General features: G+C 38.7%; 1 protein-coding gene across 2 annotated transcripts in view; it reads right to left on the minus strand.

The window, feature by feature from the left end:
• LOC110442324 overlaps positions 1–19,421 on the minus strand; it is a 64,028-nt gene that overhangs the window by 20,571 nt on the left and 24,036 nt on the right. Inside the window, exons 3-4 of one of the 2 annotated variants that reach the window (XM_021485879.1) lie at positions 14,065–15,036; positions 3,416–3,592 (exon numbers count right to left, since the gene is read on the minus strand). In XM_021485879.1, the coding sequence (XP_021341554.1) occupies positions 3,416–3,592; positions 14,065–15,036 (1,149 nt within the window). The remainder of the gene's footprint in view (positions 1–3,415; positions 3,593–14,064; positions 15,037–19,421) is intronic. The other variant, XM_021485880.1, reaches the window with a different exon arrangement.

Here is a 19,421-nt window from a genome sequence, read left to right on the forward strand (position 1 = left end):
GCTGTGACATCAAGCCGAATCAGAACAAGTGACTAGAAGTTCACCGCTGTTACATCAAGCCGAATCAGAACAAGTGACTAGAAAGCTCACCGCTCTGACATCTAGCCGAGTCAGTAACAAGTGACTAGAAAGTTCACCGCCGTGACATCTAGCCGAGTCAGTAACAAGTGACTAGAAAGTTCACCGCCGTGACATCTAGCCGAGTCAGTAACAAGTGACTAGAAAGTTCACCGCCGTGACATCTAGCCGAGTCAGTAACAAGTGACTAGAAAGGTCACCGCTGTGACATCTAGCCGAATCAGTAACACGTGACTAGAAAGTTCACCGCTGTGACATCAAGCCGAGTCAGTAACAAGTGACTAGAAAGTTCACCGCTGTAACATCAAGCCGAATCAGTAACAAGTGACTAGAAAGTTCAACGCTGTGACATCTAGCCGAATCAGTAACAAGTGATTAGAAAGTTCACCGCTGTGACATCTAGCCGAATCAATAACAAGTGACTAGAAAGTTCACCGCTGTGACATGTAGCCGAATCAGTAACAAGTGACTAGAAAGTTCACCGATGTGACATCTAGCCGAATCAGTAACAAGAGACTAGAAAGTTCACCGCTGTGACATCAAGCCGAGTCAGTAACAAGTGACTAGAAAGTTCACCGCTGTGACCTCTAGCCGAATCAGTAACAAGTGACTAGAAAGTCCACCGCTGTGACATCAAGCCGAATCAGTAACAAGTGACTAGAAAGTTCCCCGCTGTGCCATCTAGCCGAATCAGTAACAAGTGACTAGAAAGGTCACCGCTGTGACATCTAGCCGAATCAGTAACAAATGACTAGAAAGATCACCGCTGTGACATCTAGCCGAATCAGTAACACGTGACTAGAAAGTTCACCGCTGTGACATCAAGCCGAGTCAGTAACAAGTGACTAGAAAGTTCACCGCCGTGACATCTAGCCGAGTCAGTAACAAGTGACTAAAAAGTTCGCCGCTGTGACATCTAGCCGAATCAGTGACAAGTGACTAGAAAGTTCACCGATGTGACATCTAGCCGAATCAGTAACAAGAGACTAGAAAGTTCACCGCTGTGACATCAAGCCGAGTCAGTAACAAGTGACTAGAAAGTTCACCGCTGTGACCTCTAGCCGAATCAGTAACAAGTGACTAGAAAGTCCACCGCTGTGACATCAAGCCGAATCAGTAACAAGTGACTAGAAAGTTCCCCGCTGTGACATCAAGCCGAATCAGTAACAAGTGACTAGAAAGTTCCCCGCTGTGACATCTAGCCGAGTCAGTAACAAGTGACTAGAAAGGTCACCGCTGTGACATCTAGCCGAATCAGTAACAAATGACTAGAAAGATCACCGCTGTGACATCTAGCCGAATCAGTAACACGTGACTAGAAAGTTCACCGCTGTGACATCAAGCCGAATCAGTAACAAGTGACTAGAAAGTTCGCCGCTGTGACATCTAGCCGAATGAGTTACAAGTGACTAGAAAGTTCACCGATGTGACATCTAGCCGAATCAGTAACAAGTGACTAGAAAGTTCACCGCTGTGACATCTAGCCGAATCAGTAACAAGTGACTAGAAAGTTCGCCGATGTGACATCCAACCGAATCAGTTACAAGTGACTAGAAAGTTCACCGCTGTGACATCTAGCCGAATCAGTAACAAGTGACTAGAAAGTTCACCGCTGTGACATCTAGCCGAATCAGTAACAAGTGACTAGAAAGTTCGCCGCTGTGACATCAAGCCGAAACAGTAACAAGTGACTAGATGTGTCACCATTGTAACATATGCCCCTTGTTAGTTACAAGCGACTAAATTGTTTAGACTGGGCTACCTGTCTTTGTACCATTACTCTCCGCTAGGCTGCGCTCTTTGATAATAATAGTTTATATTTTCGAAGCGAAGCCTGTGGAGGGTGGAAAAAACTACGTGAGGTTATCCAGTGCCCTTGATGGTTCGAAACTGGCATTATATATATACTACGTTGTAAAAGAAATTGTACCTCAAAAAGTAAATAAAAAATTATAAGGGGTCTTTTAAACGATTGCATATAGATAGGGTATTGCTATAGACCAATATCCAACAATCATTTGATTAAACAGCCGTAATTTATAATCTATCAACAGTTACAATTATATCAATGATGAATTCCAGTTTAGATTCTAAGTTCGACTGAAATTCCTGAGCGCGTGTGAACCTTGGCTCCCCAAAACACCTCAACGATTCAGATTTTGATCGCGTTATAACCCCAGCGCTAATTATGTATCGACATGCGAGCCAAACAGGTGACAGCCGTGCATGGGTATTACACTAATGCTGATGGTGAAGTCATTGATCAGCCATACATCCCAACACCAGTATTCATCAGCAGTAGGTCATGGTCGGGGTTTTGCAGTCGGCCTATGAGTATACCAATGCAACTCTGGTTATACACTTTAAGTACTTTACTCCACTGCTTTTCAATTCAATTCGGTCATTATATTGCAAATCCGTGTACCAACACTCGAAGTCGATAAACTAAATCTGTACGATCGATAATCGCACACAATACGACAAAACTCCCATTAGATGTTAGATTTTGTAGAAAGCGTTATGGATTTTCATTTTTGACCAAAAAAAGTAAAAAATATTGTGCCGAAATCAACGAATTTCTCCACAAATGAAAAAAAAATGTAGTGATTTGCCATAAAAATCCTTCCCACTTGTCGTAAATCTGTAAATTAGGAGACCAAGTTGCTAATAGAAAGCTTTATTATCAGGATAAATCGGCCATCTTGTGAATCAGGCACACTTTGAAACGGATAAGGGATACAGATTGTTTGGCAGAGGGATTGTAAAACAAACAGTCTGATCGGAATCAACAGGTTGTTTTTTGAGAGTATTGTTTAGTACATTGTATCAGACATAATTTTAAGCCAGTAAAAGAAATTCTAGGGAAACTATTATTGGGTCCCGACCCGTCGGTGATCCGTTACCGTATGGATAACAGAAACAAACAAAAACAATTAATTTTTTAAGACTAAACACAACAAAACTACTCGATACTGACAATGCAAATACAGAAAGTCACCTGCTGTTCACAGATTTTCATTTCTCGACCATTGCAAAAATTCTAAGCGATATTGAAAAGAATAGATCCGCTTTATCCCACCGCACCTGTCGTAAGAGGCGACGAATGTGTACCTCCCCTAAAGAGTCGTGGACTTTCCCCTTTGCCCTCTGTCATAGGGGACACTGAAGAAACAAACTGATCTGCTACCCCAAATGTAAATCTTTGGGCCTAGATCCTTTTTTCTCACTTCACTACCCTTACTTCTCGGCGGTATAGATCTCGCGAGGCACCCTTCTTTAGCTGTTGTGATTACACTAATTCAAAAACAAACAAAACAAAATAGTATTTTATACAAACCAGGACATGGAGAGAAGCAGGGTTCGAACTGGACGGGATAGTCATTACAGAACTGCCCTCCATACGCCGGGGCGGGGCTGCTACAGGACCTGTACCGGCTTCTCTTCCCCATGGCACACGTCACTGAACACGTGCTCCACGCGCCCCACTCACTCCAACCGCCATCTATCGGCAAAACTGTCACAGAAAAAAAATGTTTATAATTTTCTTGTCAATCCATCATACTTACCGCTATTTTTATTTGTGTTATTCTCGCGCTAAATTAAATGCATTATTCTTTACATATACCTTACATGCACATACGCCGAATAATTTTTGTACGAATTTCAAAGTCATGAGGTAAACATTTCAAAGTCATGAGGTCTGAAATCGAAAGAGAGGTTAAAGAAATTCGATCTGAAACAGCGTGAAATGATTTGCAATTCAAAGTTATTTTGACATTTTTTACATGTGCGAATTATTTAACATTTATATTTAAATCGCAATTTCCAGCACTAAGTTAATGATTATGAAAAATAAGAGGCTTGGGTATGATTTATCCCAAGGCTGGTATCGAGTATGCTTATTTGCCAGTCGTAAATTTTCAACTTTTCTTGCAAATGTTACATCAGTGTTAATAACAAAATTCGTATCGTGATATAATGCATAGCGACGTTTACGAGACTTGAAATGATTTCAGGAAATAGTCACAACATTTCTAAACAAGAGGCCCAAGGGCCTTAGCGGTCACCTGAGTTATATCATAGATACTGGTAGCTTTATTTTATTGTTTAGATGTGATGTGGATATCAGCATGTAAACTAAGTGAAATACAATACTTGTCATGTCATCAAAGGATAAGAATTTGAAAATATTGGTAAATGTTGCCTTTGGGGCCCCGCCCTAGCCCCTGGGGAGGGGGCAGGAATCCCAATTTTACACAGTAATACTCTCATTCACCAAAGATGATTCTGACTAAGTTTGAGTAATTTTCTGCTGAAAATGGATAAAATATACCCAAAAGTGTTATTTCCCTATATAAACTATAGTAAACTTTACCCCCTCCCCAAGGGAGAACGGATAGCTCGGGGGTCCTGAAATTTACGATTAGCCCCTGATGATTTTCTTTCCATGCAGAGAAACTGAATGTAGTACCTCTGAGTCTGGAGGAGAACATTTTGGAAATATTGATTAATTTTCCCTTTGGGGCCCCGCACTGGCCCCTAGGGTTGGGGTAGGAATTTCAATGTTACAATTTGAAACCATCTTCCTCCAAGGATAATTCTCACCAAGTAAAAATAATTTCCTACAGAAAGTTGTCAAAATATACCCAAAAGTGTTATTTCCCTATATAAACTATAGTAAACTTTACCCCCTCCCCAGGGGAGAACGAATAGCTCGTGGGTCCTGCAATTTACAATTTAAGTAAAGTCCCTGGTGATCTTTCTTTCCATGCAGAGAAAATGACTGTAGTACCTCTGAGTCTGGAGAAGAAGATTTTTGAAATATTGGTTAATTTTCCCTTTGGGGCACCGCCCTAGCCCCTAGGGTTGGGGTAGGAATTCCCATTTTACAATTTTGTAGCCTCATCTACCAAGGATGATTCTGACCAAGTTTGAAAAAAATCCTTCAACTGGTTCTTCAGCAGAAGTTGAAAATGTAAAAAGTTTACGCACGACGGACGACGACGGACGGAAAGCGATTAGAATAGGTCACTTGAGCAAAGCTCAGGTGACCTAAAAAACGAGTGATAAAAAATAATACAAACAAAACGTAGAACAGATAGCGTTAAAAACAAGCTGTACACATCGAGTTATAAAATTTCAGAACAAAAATTACAACATGCAACATGTGAAGTGTATGCATTCATATATTACGAACAAAACCGGAAATACGATGCCGGAACAGCATGATTTACTTACGTCAATAATAAGATTCCAATGAAATTCCAGAAAGAATGCAGACAAATGTAAACAGGAATAAATTTGTATATGGAATAGCAACAAAGAACTAGAGACTGAATATAATTACTTCCCTATGGAGTAACAATATAGGACTAGAGACTGAATATAATTACTTCCCCATGGAATAACAACACAGGACTAGACACTGAATATAATTACTTCCCCATGGAATAACAATATAGGACTAGACACTGAATATAATTACTTCCCTATGGAATAACAATATAGAACTAGACACTGAATATAATTACTTCCCCAGTGAGTAACAACATAGGACTAGGGACTGAATATAATTACTTCAGCTACAAGCTTGATCAAGTTGCGAATCCTAGTGATGTTCCCAATTGTTTACCTAACATGTTGGAGGGAATATCATTGTCAGTTGACATTCCCTACCCATTTCCCCTCCTTCCCGCGGGAAATCTTCTGTTACGTCACATACGCTCTACGTCAGATAAACTGCATGTCCGTAAAGGTTCCATTCGGACCACCTCAGTCAATTAAAGTAAGCATGTACTTAAACGCGGTGTTCTGGGTAAAATGGCGCCAGTGCTAGTTTGTGTCGCCTGTTCCGTCCGTGACTTTCCTCACATTAATGGCTGTCCCTAATTACTGAAACTAATTACCAGTCCTTCACGATCGTGTCTTTCCATTAATTGAAAACTTATAAATTATCTGTCGGAATCCAGGCCAAATTGTTTGTGTGTGCCAGATGCAGCCTGTTATTTTTTTGTTGACGACATATTAAGAAATCTAACTGACTAAGTCGCAGCCTTCCATTGGCCTACTCATGTTGACCTGTTCGGTCGAAATGACCTACACTTGATAGATTATAATTATCGTCGTAAGTTAAGAACCATCAACGAGCTATCAAAAAGTAATTTCAACATCGAGACGTCTTCTGATTGACAGGAAGTTATTTATAGCCCAGAGACTATAGCCATGGATCTAAAATTCTGTCGGAGTTTCGCATGTAATCGTATTAGTGATATAACTATGCATTTGTGGGAAAAATTGTAATGTCCGATTACAAGTTTGTGATGTTCGATTACAAGTTTGTGATGTCCGATTACAAGTTTGATGCGACTTCTGTTCTATTTTTCTTGAAAATGTACTCAAATTTAATAAGTACTCGATATACACTAAAATGTGATTTTTTACTTGCTAAAAATAGCACACGCCCCAATTAACAGCGTGTACGGCCAAACAGGAAGCGGTGCATCCGTGTCTAACAGACACATTTCTATAGTTTTGAAAACAAGAGGCCCATGGGCCTTAATGGTCACCTGATTTATGTAAAAACTGATGTTATCGATGTTGCCAAATGAAAAAAGAACTCATTTTGTAACAAAGGTAACTTGAACTACATGCAATGCAAAAGTAGTGTGAAAGGTGGTAGTATATGTACTATGTACAAATAATGGTTCTGTCAGTCAGATGAATTTTGGTAAAGCAGCTTAAGACCCTTCCATCTATGAAGAGTATTTGATTCTACCATATCTGGATCTTGATAAGTAGATTTTTTAAATTTTGGTCAATTTGACCCTTTCTGGCCCCGCCCCTCAGACCCCTGGGGGCTGGGGACCATTTACCATATAATTCACAATTGAACTATGGTAAAGTTTACCCCCTCCCTAGGGGGAAACGCGAGACCCAAGGGTCATGAAATTCACAATTTTGCTAAAGCACCTTAAGACCCTTCCATCTATGAAGAGTATTTGATTCTACCATATCTGGAACTTGAGAAGAAGATTTTTGAAAATTTAGTCAATTTGACCCTTTTTGGCCCCGCCCATCAACCCCTGGGTGACGGTCAGTCAGGGCTGATTTGTGCATATCATCAAACTGATATCCAATACTGATAATGCTAACCAAGTTTGAATTAATTCCAATGGAAATTAAACAAATGCTGGTCCAAAATGTGATTTCCCTATATAAATTATAGTAAAGTTTACCCCCTCCCCCGGGGGAAACATGAGAAATTTTAGTCAATTTGACCCTTTTTGGCCCCGCCCCTCAGGCCCCTGTGTGCTGGGGACCATATAATTCACAATTTTGGTTGACCTTTGGCCAAGGAAGGTTTCTGCAAAAATTTCATTGAAATTGTTTAAGGGGTTTTGGAGAAGTCGATAATGTAAATTGTTTACGGACGTACGACGCACGACGGACGACGACGGACGACGCCGGACAAAAGGCGATCGCAATAGGTCACTTAACACTTTGTCTCAGGTGACCTAAAAATATGTCATCGTTAAATTGTAACAGAATTGATACAAGGTTTCTTGTTTCCGGGACCTAACAACAGGATTCAGAAGTTGCAAGCACTTCAGTCATATGCCCTTGTCCTCTTGTTTTTGTGTTGTGACAGCTCTACAGATCTATCGCGATATCAAGCTGTATGATAACGAGATCTTTTGCCAAAACCGCATCCCAGTAAACTGACCCGATCCCAATCAGAAACATTGGTCTCCGGATCTTCTGTTGATTGATTTCACTGTTGAAAAGTCGTCAACGTGTTTTTTGATAATCAACATGTTTTTAATTATACCCTTATATCAACAGCGAAGGTAAGCATACTCAAATCAAGTATTGTTCACGAACTATAAAATATCTGGCCAAACGGTTCAAATATACACACAGTGCTTGCTTTCCACGGTGAAAAAAACAACGTGATTTTAATTGCCCTAACTAACCGTTGTATCTGAATAAAACGACAAAAGGACGTTCCCCTTCTATACAAAACTGTGGAGTTGTGTGTCTCGTATATCAGTCTAACACAAGTATGTGCAGACAGTGTAGTTTACACTGGTATTCGAGGTACAGGTAAATATTCGTCGACCGTTCAAATATAATTGTCTCTCTAATACTACAAACTTTAACTAGACGTGTTTATGTCATCCAACACCTTAAAAAAATTGGCCAAAGTTATTGGCAAACAGGGCAGAATCGGATTAAATTTACAGAACTTTACGGTTGAACGAACGACTCGTGAAGATAATTTGTCATTTAGCACTAAATATATTGCAGGCTGTTCTCAACCTGACCACATCTGTCAATTGACACGAGATTGATTTTTTTCATTTTGGCACAGACATGATAAAATGACGAATCAATTCATTATAAGCATATTAGGCATACGTCAATTTTAGCATATAATGAATGAAAAATACTATGAATTACAACTTTTGATAGACTTATTTTTGCAACTCGATTAATTTCGACGAGAATCTGCCGGTATGTTACGAACGTTTAAATTGTAACGGACACTAAACAATATATATATATATATATATATATATTATGAGAGTCTGCCTTACTAAATCAGACTGACGATTAGAACTTTTCAAGCCTAATACGGAACATGTGATGGAACATGTGATGTTGTCTTTTCACGTTTTATTACAGAAAATAATTTCCAACGTCACATTAAAACCTCTCTCCATTTCAAACTTCCACTACAATTTATGATTATCGAGATAAAACAATATGTGACGTCCTGTCTAGTGTAATAAACTGTTTTTATTTGTGATCACAAGAGACCTGTCCGGCTTATAGTTAATTTACTGGAGTATTAATAATGTTTCGTTTATTATTGAAGTGTAACGTCACACTGTAACCATTGTCGAATCGTCAATAATAATGAACTACAGTCAGTGGATAAAATGTCTATACATGCTTTAGACCATACATCATTGGCAAGGTTGGTCTGCCGTCAGAATGTTCAATAAAGGGACGGGTCATCAGTTGGAGTACTCGGATGCCAGACTAAATAAAAAGGACGTTATCAAAGTCGATGAAAACAGTTTCAATTCCCAAGCTACCGTGCCATGTACTCAGTATTAACGCTTTGCTACCACGGGGTCAAACCAGAGCTTTGTTAGGAGAGGATATTGGAATGACAAGCGGGGATTTTATTGTCTTTCTCCGCCATTTGATGTGTGATAAGGCCGATCAATACTACTCCACGACAATGTTTCTAGCTGTAGCCGACGATGATTAGGTGGTCGGTATCGATAACATCCAATATTTGTCTTGTGACAAAATAAACACTACAATGACATGGCAAATGAAATCGGGATCGAGTGTGCCGGAATTTCATTAAATCCATAAGTCGATTGGACGCAGCTTAGATAACCTGTAGAACTACACTACATGCGTGTGTCAATGTCTATAAGTAGTAGTTACACAAACCTGTAAGAAAAGGTATGTGATAGCCTTGTGGCGGGTCCTAATCACAACAAAAAGAGTTATATATATAAGTACAGGTGTTTATTCGTATTGCCCCTCTCCCCACCGCCTTCCATTAAAAAAATCGGACTCAAGCAAGATTCTTTCTAGTTCTACATGCTATTGTTCCTGTTCCGCTGTACGTTTTTGTTAAGGGGGAGGGGCGAATAGATTTAAGTACCTGTGTGTAACCAAGGGCGTAGCTAGGCCTCTATTAACGTGGATTCATAACTGTGCTAGGGGGTCCGGGGGCCTGGCCCCCTGGACATTTTTAAAAACAATGGTGCAATCTGGTGCATTCTGGGCATTCTGAGGTGCTTTATTTAGTACTCGAAAATGGAAAGTTTTAGGATCTTAAATCAACAAATAAACCCTTTACTCGGCATATTTTTTCTCTTAAATAGAGCTAAAATAGCAAACAAATACGAGCCCCGATTATGTTAATAATACCCAGATTATCTAACAGAAGTATAATTTTCTGTCCTTTTTGCCAGCGAACTCACTGTATTATTATATTTTCAATGTCAATGTCCATTTGTCTAACTATGCAACATTGCTCGTCCAGACAGACGTTCAGTGGACATAGTGGAACTCATGTAGTTTTTCACCCTTCTCATGATACTGAACTGCCTCTCAGTTGAGACTGTTGAGACCGGCATGGTAATAAGCCACACTACCAGACTTATGTAAATGTTGCACTAAGGTCAGAAGGCTTTGTTTCTTCCAAAGACCGGGCAACTTTCGAATTCACGTCTGAAGCTTTCACGATCTCCACTAAAGTCGTCATGAAATGCATCAAATATGGCATCTTCTTGAGCAGGTGTCTTCAATGGCTATTTAGTATAGAAACGACAAGGAACGTTTGATATAAGCATGCAGTCAAGTACGCATAAGACAACTTTAGCTGAATTTTTGTTTGTTTGTCAGAATCATGTGGATTCAACTGCGTACTCGCGTATAGGCAGTTACGCGCCTGGTAACGGTAACGGTGTAAGTAACCACTGCAACCATCACCTTAAAAACTCAACTTGTGAATTGTTTCAGAGTAATCTCCCTTATGTATAATGCCTGACCATTCAGACTTAACTAAGTATTACTAATTTATTCGTCGAGGCCAAATTGAACCTCCATCAAATATGTTTTATGGGCATTTTAGTATGAACATATTTTGAATGGGAGACACATTGTCCCGATCAGATACGATACATCCTTAAGCTTGAATGACCCATCGACATTCAAGCAGAGCAGAAGGAGGCATATTGAAGGAGAAAATATCATGATTAAGTTACCTTGAAGGAGAAAATATCATCGATTAAGTTATTGGCTAAGTTCAATTATTTGTATCTTACACCAAACCTGACCTAGCATGCTTTATGGTTGGCAGCACATGTCAAGCATATTTTCTTAATCATTCGTGTTTTCTCGTCGTGTTTTCTCAGAAAAAGTTGCATTTTTACCGATAACTTAAACTGCCGACTGCGTCAATGGAAGTCAGTTTTGAGTTTCTGTTCGTATTCGTCAACAGTCTTAGTGATGGTTCAGTTGTGTTTTATTATCTGTCTTTGTCAAAAGTGTAAGTGATTTTAATAACTGTAGTCAATGTTAAACGGTCGAACCAATCTATACACACGAAGTCTCCCTGGGGATATGTTTTTATATAAAACAATCACTGATGAAGATCTTAGGAAAAATTAGTTACAAATATGTTCCCAAGCAACCATTAACGATCCGTAAACTATCTTAAAGTAGCTAAGACTCTGAGAGAGTCACCAATAGATATCCCCAAGAAGACCCCGTCCCTTTATCCGTATCTATATAATAGATATCCCCAATAAGGCCCCTTCCCTTAATCCGTATCCCTATAATAGAAATCCCCAATAAGACCCCTTCCCTTAATCCGTATCCCTATAATAGTTATCCAAATAAGGTCCCTTCTCTTAATCCGTATTCAATAATAGATATCCTCAATAAGGCCCATTCCCTTAATTCGTATCCCTGTAATAGATATCCCTATAAGGCCCCTTTCCTTAATCCGTATATCTACAATAGATACCCCAATAAGGCCCCGTCCCTTAATCCGTATCCGTTTAATATATATCCCAAATAAGGCCCCGTCCCTTAATCCGTATCCCTATAATATATATCCCAATACGACCCCTTCCCTTAATCCGTATCCCTATAAAAAATATCCAAATAAGGCCCCTTCCCTTAATCCGTATCTCTATATTAGATATCCTCAATAAAGCCCCTTCCCTTAATCCGTATTATCCCCAATAAGGCCCCTTCCCTTAACCCACATTCCTTTAAAAGATATCCCAATAAGGCCCCTTTCCTTAATCCGTATCCCTTTAATAGATATCCCAAATACGGCCCCTTCCCTTCATCTGTGTAGATCCCAATAAGATCCCTTCCTTTAATCCGTATCTCTATAATATATATCACCAATAAGGCCCTTCCCTTAATCCGTATCTCTATAATATATATCACCAATAAGGCCCCTTCCCAAATCCGTATCTCTATAAAAGAAATCCCCAATAAGACCCCTTCCCTTAATCCGTATCCCTTTAATAGTTATCCAAATAAGGTCCCTTCTCTTAATCCGTATTCAATAATAGATATCCTCAATAAGGCCCATTCCCTTAATTCGTATCCCTATAATGGATATCCCTATAAGGCCCCTTTCCTTAATCCGTATATCTACAATAGATACCCCAATAAGGCCCCGTCCCTTAATCCGTATCCGTTTAATATATATCCCAAATAAGACCCGTCCCTTAATCCGTATCCCTATAATATATATCCCAATACGACCCCTTCCCTTAATCCGTACCCCTATAAAAAATATCCAAATAAGGCCCCTTCCCTTAATCCGTATCTCTATATTAGATATCCTCAATAAAGCCCCTTCCCTTAATCCGTATTATCCCCAATGAGGCCCCTTCCCTAAACCCGCATTCCTTTAAAAGATATCCCAATAAGGCCCCTTTCCTTAATCCGTATCCCTTTAATAGATATCCCAAATACGGCCCCTTCCCTTCATCTGTGTAGATCCCAATAAGATCCCTTCCTTTAATCCGTATCTCTATAATATATATCACCAATAAGGCCCTTCCCTTAATCCGTATCTCTATAATATATATCACCAATAAGGCCCCTTCCCTTAATCCGTATCTCTATAATAATTATCTCAATAAGGCCCTTCCCTTAATCTGTATCTCAATAATATATATCTCAATAAGGCCCCTTCCCTTAATCTGTATCTCAATAATGGATATCCTGATAAGATCCCTTTCCTAAATCCATATCTCTATAATGTATATCCCCAATAAGGCCCCTTCCCTTAATCCGTATCTCTATAATACTTATCTCAATAAGGCCCCTTCCCTTAACCTGTATCTCAATAAGGCCCCTTCCCTCAATCCGTATCTCTATAATATATATCCCCAATAAGGCCCCTTCCCTTAATCCGTATCTCTATAATACTTATCTCAATAAGGCCCCTTCCCTTAATCTGTATCTCAATAATATATATCTCAATAAGGGCCCTTCCCTTAATCCGTATCTCAATAATAGATGTTCCCAATAAGGGCCCTTCCCTTAATCCGTATCCCTATAATATATATTCCAATAAGTCCCCTTCCCTTAATCCGTATCCCTATAAAAAAATATCCAAATAAGGCCCCTTCCCTTAATCCGTATCTCTATATTAGATATCCTCAATAAAGCCCCTTCCCTTAATCCGTATTATCCCCAATAAGGCCCCTTCCCTAAACCCGCATTCCTTTAAAAGATATCCCAATAAGGCCCCTTTCATTAATCCGTATCCCTATAATAGATATCCCAAATACGGCCCCTTCCCTTCATCTGTGTAGATCCCAATAAGATCCCTTCCTTTAATCCGTATCTCTATAATATATATCACCAATAAGGCCCTTCCCTTAATCCGTATCTCTATAATATATATCACCAATAAGGCCCCTTCCCTTAATCCGTATCTCTATAATAATTATCTCAATATGGCCCTTCCCTTAATCTGTATCTCAATAATATATATCCCCAATAAGGCCCCTTCCCTTAATCCGTATCTCTATAATATATATCCCCAATAAGGACCCTTCCCTTAATCCGTATCTCTATAATAATTATCTCAATAAGGCCCCTTCCCTTAATCTGTATCTCAATAAGGCCCCTTCCCTTAATCCGTATCTCTATAATATATATCCCCAATAAGGCCCCTTCCCTTAATCCGTATCTCTATAATAATTATCTCAATAAGGCCCCTTCCCTTAATCTGTATCTCAATAATATATATCTCAATAAGGGCCCTTCCCTTAATCCGTATCTCAATAATAGATGTTCCCAATAAGGGCTCTTCCCTTAATCCGTATCCCTATAATATATATTCCAATAAGTCCCCTTCCCTTAAACCGTATCCCTATAATAGATATATCCAAAATAATACAGGCCCTAAAATCATACCTGCTCCCTCGTGGGCGGATACACAGGAGCTGTGCTGCTCCATAACGAGGTTAGTATTTGATGTGCTGACATAGACGAAGCAGAAACCGACCGCTGTGACGTCCATCGGAAACAAATCACACTTGAACACAACGTAGGTCTGATCGGGATGAGCGCGTCTTTCCGTCACATAGACCCGCTTCAGGGGGGCCGCTAGTGACCCGGATATGTCACGGCGTAAAACGTACATTCGTATTTTATCCTGCATACCTGAACATTGCGGGTGTTCATACAGCACTATTAGGTGACCTTGACATGGATGAACACTAGAGGAGGATATCCGAACGTCATATACGTCACTCCATTGGACGTCCATAACGTTGCTCTTAGCAATGGTCAAGTTTTTGTTGTAACTGTTGCGTAATATAGCCCTGTAGCTGCCTTTGAAATCAAAATTATCACAGGAGTATGTTATATTTGTAATCGCCTGGGATATATCCATTACCGGTTCCGAATAGAGAACTCTTGGCGCCGTGTCATAATACGAGGGGTCGAATTGACTTTCCGGCTTGTATTCTAAATCTATCTGGAAAGAATACCGCTGTAGCAGAGGCGCACACCTAGCTTCCGAGGTGTACCGAAGTTTCACTTCCGTTGTCTGAGCGACATGTCTTTTGGGAAGGTATAAATGGAAATCCGGCCACTTCACGGTAAATTCCTTTGAAGTCAATAACGGTCCGTCTAGATACATAAACATTTCTAGAAGATGGCGACCGGCAGCCTCTATCAAACCGCACGTGACACGACCAATTCCTGTGGCCTGTCCTACGAAGAGTTTGATGGTGGTGATCTCCCGTCGTCCTTTGTTGGTGTGGGCAAGTACCCGTATGAAGGCGTTGGGCATGGACACATTGATGGGGACGGTGTAGGTTATGGTGAGATCCCCCATGAAGGCGACATAATCCTCGGGAACTGAAACCCGGTATTGGGACCCTAGGAACACAAAAAAATGGTTAGAAAACAATCGACTAGAAAAACGTATTTTCTTTCAAAGATTTTTTTTCGTAAATATAAATTAAACACTCGCATAATGACGGAGGCATAAAAAAGGATCTCTCCATTAATATCTTCATCATGTCAAACTTTGCACTCATAAAAACGGATCTCTAACATTAATACAATTTAGGGAACTCACAACGAACCAAATATAGCGTGCGCACATCTTGCATACATCGTGCATACACCGTCCGCGCATGGTGCGCACAACTGTGCGATTTAACAATCGTTCGCCCTGTTGTGCGCTTCTCTCCGCACAAATGTGCGATTCGTTAGAATTGGTTGACCAATATTACGGAATGATAAAAAAATCGTAGCCCTCGTATGGAATAAAGAACACTGTATATATTAATTGCTCATCAAATTAATTAGGATTATGTTTAATTGTACAATGCGTGCAAGAATGGATTAAGCTCCCAAGTAACAGAACAGGTAAATTACATTTTGATGATTGACCGGAGTTTTACCTGGCCTGTGCCTGACAAAGAGAGCTGATATGTGATACCGTATGACCGTTATGAAAACACAACTTGGCGTTAAGTATTTGTTATTTGCATCCGTTTTGGTCTATATCATCCCTTCACCTGGATGTTTACACATAGGCGGGTGACGTAAGTGCCCCGGGTGGGGGAAACTACCGTCCAGGTACAGGTAAAAATTGGCTATGTTTATCTGTATACGTGACCGTGTCAATACATGTATGTGTTATTTTACATGTGTCGATTTGGATCGTTTAGAAAACACCGAAAAACATCATTTATAAATTTAAGAAAATACAGATAGAATGATCAGCTTTTATAGTTATATATATAAAGCTAGAATACAGAAATATACTTAAAAATCAAGTTTATATGTTTAGACACGAAGCCGTATTTATTGTTTAGCCATTTCTCAATTTACACCAACCACGATTGTCATCGCACAACATTCGTCCATCGTTTGCACAAATGAGCGCAAGTAATTATCGTCCAGACTTTAATCGTTCGCACACCGTGCACTCTCCGTGCGCAAAACGCGCGCACACCGCACATCGTGTAACGTGGTGCGTTCCCACAACTATATCTTCATCACGTCATACTTTACATATATAAAAAGGATCTCTCCAATAATATCCTCATACTTTACACCCATTAAAAAGATCTTTCCATTAATAATTTCAACAAGTCAAACTTTACACTCATGAAAAAGTATTTCGCCATTAATATGTTCATCATATCAAACTTTACACTCATAACAAAGGATCTCTCAATTAATATATTCATACTTTACGCCCATTAAAAGGATCTCTCCATTAATATCTTCATCCCATCATACTTTATACTCATAAAAAATGATCTCTCCATTAATATCTTCATCACGTCAAACTTAACACTCATAAAAGGATCTCTCCATTAATTTCTTCATCACGTCAAACTCCACATCGACAAAAAGGATTTCTCCAATAATAACCTCATACTTAACACCAATTAAAGGGATCTCTCCATTAATATCTTCATCATGACATACTTTACACTCATAAAAAAGGATATCTCCATTAAATTCTACATCACATCATACTTAACACACATAAAGAGAATCTCTCCATTAAAATCTTCATCGCATCATACTTTACATCCGTAAAAAGTTATCTCTTCATTAAAATCTTCATCACGTCATACTTATTACACTCATGAAGAGCATCTCTCCATTAATTTCTCCATCACATCGTACATGTACTGTACACCCATAAAGAGGATCTCTCCATTGATATCTCCATCACCTCATTCTTTACATCCATAAAAAGAAACTCTCCATTAATATCTTCATCACGTCATACTCTACATCCATAAAAAGAAACTCTCTATTAAAATCTTCATCACGTCATACTTTACACTCATAAAGAGGATCACTTCATTAATATCTCCATCATATCAAACTTTACATCCATAAAAAGGGTCCTCCAGCAATATCTTCATCACATCATACTTTACATCCATGAAAAAGGATCTCTCCATTTAAATCTTCATCACGTCATACTTTACATTCATAAAGAGGATCACTCCACTAATATCTTCATCACGTCATTCTTTACATCCATAAAAAGGGTCCTCCATTAATATCTTCATCACGTCATACTTAACACTCATAAAAAGGATCCCTCCATTAATATCTTCATCACATTATACTTTACATTCATTGGAAGGAACTTTCTATTAAGATCTTCATCACGTCATACTTTACATCGATTAAAAGTATTTCTCCATTAATATCTTCATCACACACATCATACTTTACATTCATAAAAAGAAACTCTCCATTAATATCTTTACCGTGTCATACTTTACACTCATAAAGAGAATCTTTCCATTAAAATCTTCATCACATAATATTTTACACTCATAAAGAGGATTTCCCCATTAAAATCTTCATTACATCATACTATACATCCATAAATAGAACATCTTCATTAACATCTTCATCGCGTCATACTTTACACTCATAAAGAGGATCTCTCCATTAATATCTTCATCCCGTCATTCTTTACATCCATATAAAGAAACTTTCCATTAATATCTTCATCACGTCATACTTTACACTCATAAAGAGGATCTCCCCATTAATATCTTCATCCCGTCATTCTTTACATCCATATAAAGAAACTTTCCATTAATATCTTCATCACGTCATACTTTACACTCATAAAGACGATCTCTTCATTAATATCTTCATCACGTCATTCTTTACATCCATATTAAGAAACTCTCCATTAATATCTTCATCACGTCATACTCTACATCCATAAAAAGAAACTCTCTATTAAAATCTTCATCACGTCATACTTTACACTCATAAAGAGGATCTCTCCATTAATATCTTCATCACGTCATTCTTTACATCCATATGAAGAAACTCTCCATTGATATCTTCATCACGTCATACTCTACATCCATTAAAAGGATCTCTCTTATAATATCCTCATACTTTACACCCATTAAAAGGATCTCTCCGTGAACAGTTGTAAACATAATCGAGGTTGACAATCAGGTGGCGCAAACATTGAAAGTTCCGGTTTATCAGTAAATAACCATTTGTACAGCTTCTGCTTAAGGACCCCACTGCAAGCAAAACACTGGAGAATTACACTGTAGATTGTATATGTTCAGTTTCATCCTCATTAGTGAGTTTGGTCTGTTTGAGTCAATGACCTACCGCTGGTGAGGTAGCTCAGTTGGTAAGATCTACCGTGTTGTGTTCAGACAATCAGGGTTCGGCTCTTAACCTGGCCCGCTGACTTCTATTTGTGTTTTGTCACGTTTTCTTCATCTATATTTTTATTTGGAGAAATTCCACAATGACTTGGTTTCAGATATAATTTATTAAAGCTATTGACATGTTTCCATTTAATAGAGTTTTTGTTTTGGCAGTGGCACGGAATCCTTATTACATGATAACAACGTATGGTGTACACTCATGGTCTAACACTAAGGAAGAGTACTACTGCCATTGTCAGAAAAAACACAGCTTATTTCGAATTGGAGATGGTCATGCGACTTTAAAATTGAATGTTCAGACTGCACAACATTAGACCAAACAAGAATTTAATTACTGAAAGTAGGTTGGGAAATTGTAATTGGTTTTTTTTTATTTGCGTCTTAGAATATAATTACCTCATTCTACCAATAATAGACTTATCACTATCTAAAAATTATTTCTTTTGATGATTTACCATAATTATCAAATAACAAGCATATCTATTGTCAATTTTACATCTAAATGATTGAACATTTCATGATTATAGATCATAACGAGTATAGTATTACATAGTACGTAAATGATCGAATTGTAAGTTATAATTAAAGTGATCAAATCATATCAATATTTACAGTCATGACTAACAATCAAGGAGGACAGGAGATCTTACGGAGAGAACCCGGAATCCTGAGTTTAGCGGACTTTGGTTTTAGTTAGCCTTTAGTCTGGTCAACTATATACATGTACACTTCGATCAGCAGGGAATTCGGAAACAACAGTTATTTTGTAGACCTCCATTTAAAAGAAAGCATGTTTATGTTACTTCCTTGACAGATCAGCTGCATGCAGTGATTGAAATAATTATCAAATCTTCAATGTAAACATGTGTATGGTCCTAGACAATCAGCTTTGTAGCAAACAAATTACTGAACCAATTAAGTAAATAGTGATTAGATATAATTGACTTGTGTTGCTATAATGTAAAGCGTTTGGGTTGGCCCCACTCTCCACTATTGACGTTGCCTGGGTAAGCGAGGATTGTTAAGCACTCTCACACGGTCTTCAGAACATTGATTCGCGGATTACGAGCC

This window comes from Mizuhopecten yessoensis, unplaced genomic scaffold, assembly GCF_002113885.1.
Source record: "Mizuhopecten yessoensis strain PY_sf001 unplaced genomic scaffold, ASM211388v2 scaffold716249, whole genome shotgun sequence".
NCBI lineage: Eukaryota > Metazoa > Mollusca > Bivalvia > Pectinida > Pectinidae > Mizuhopecten > Mizuhopecten yessoensis.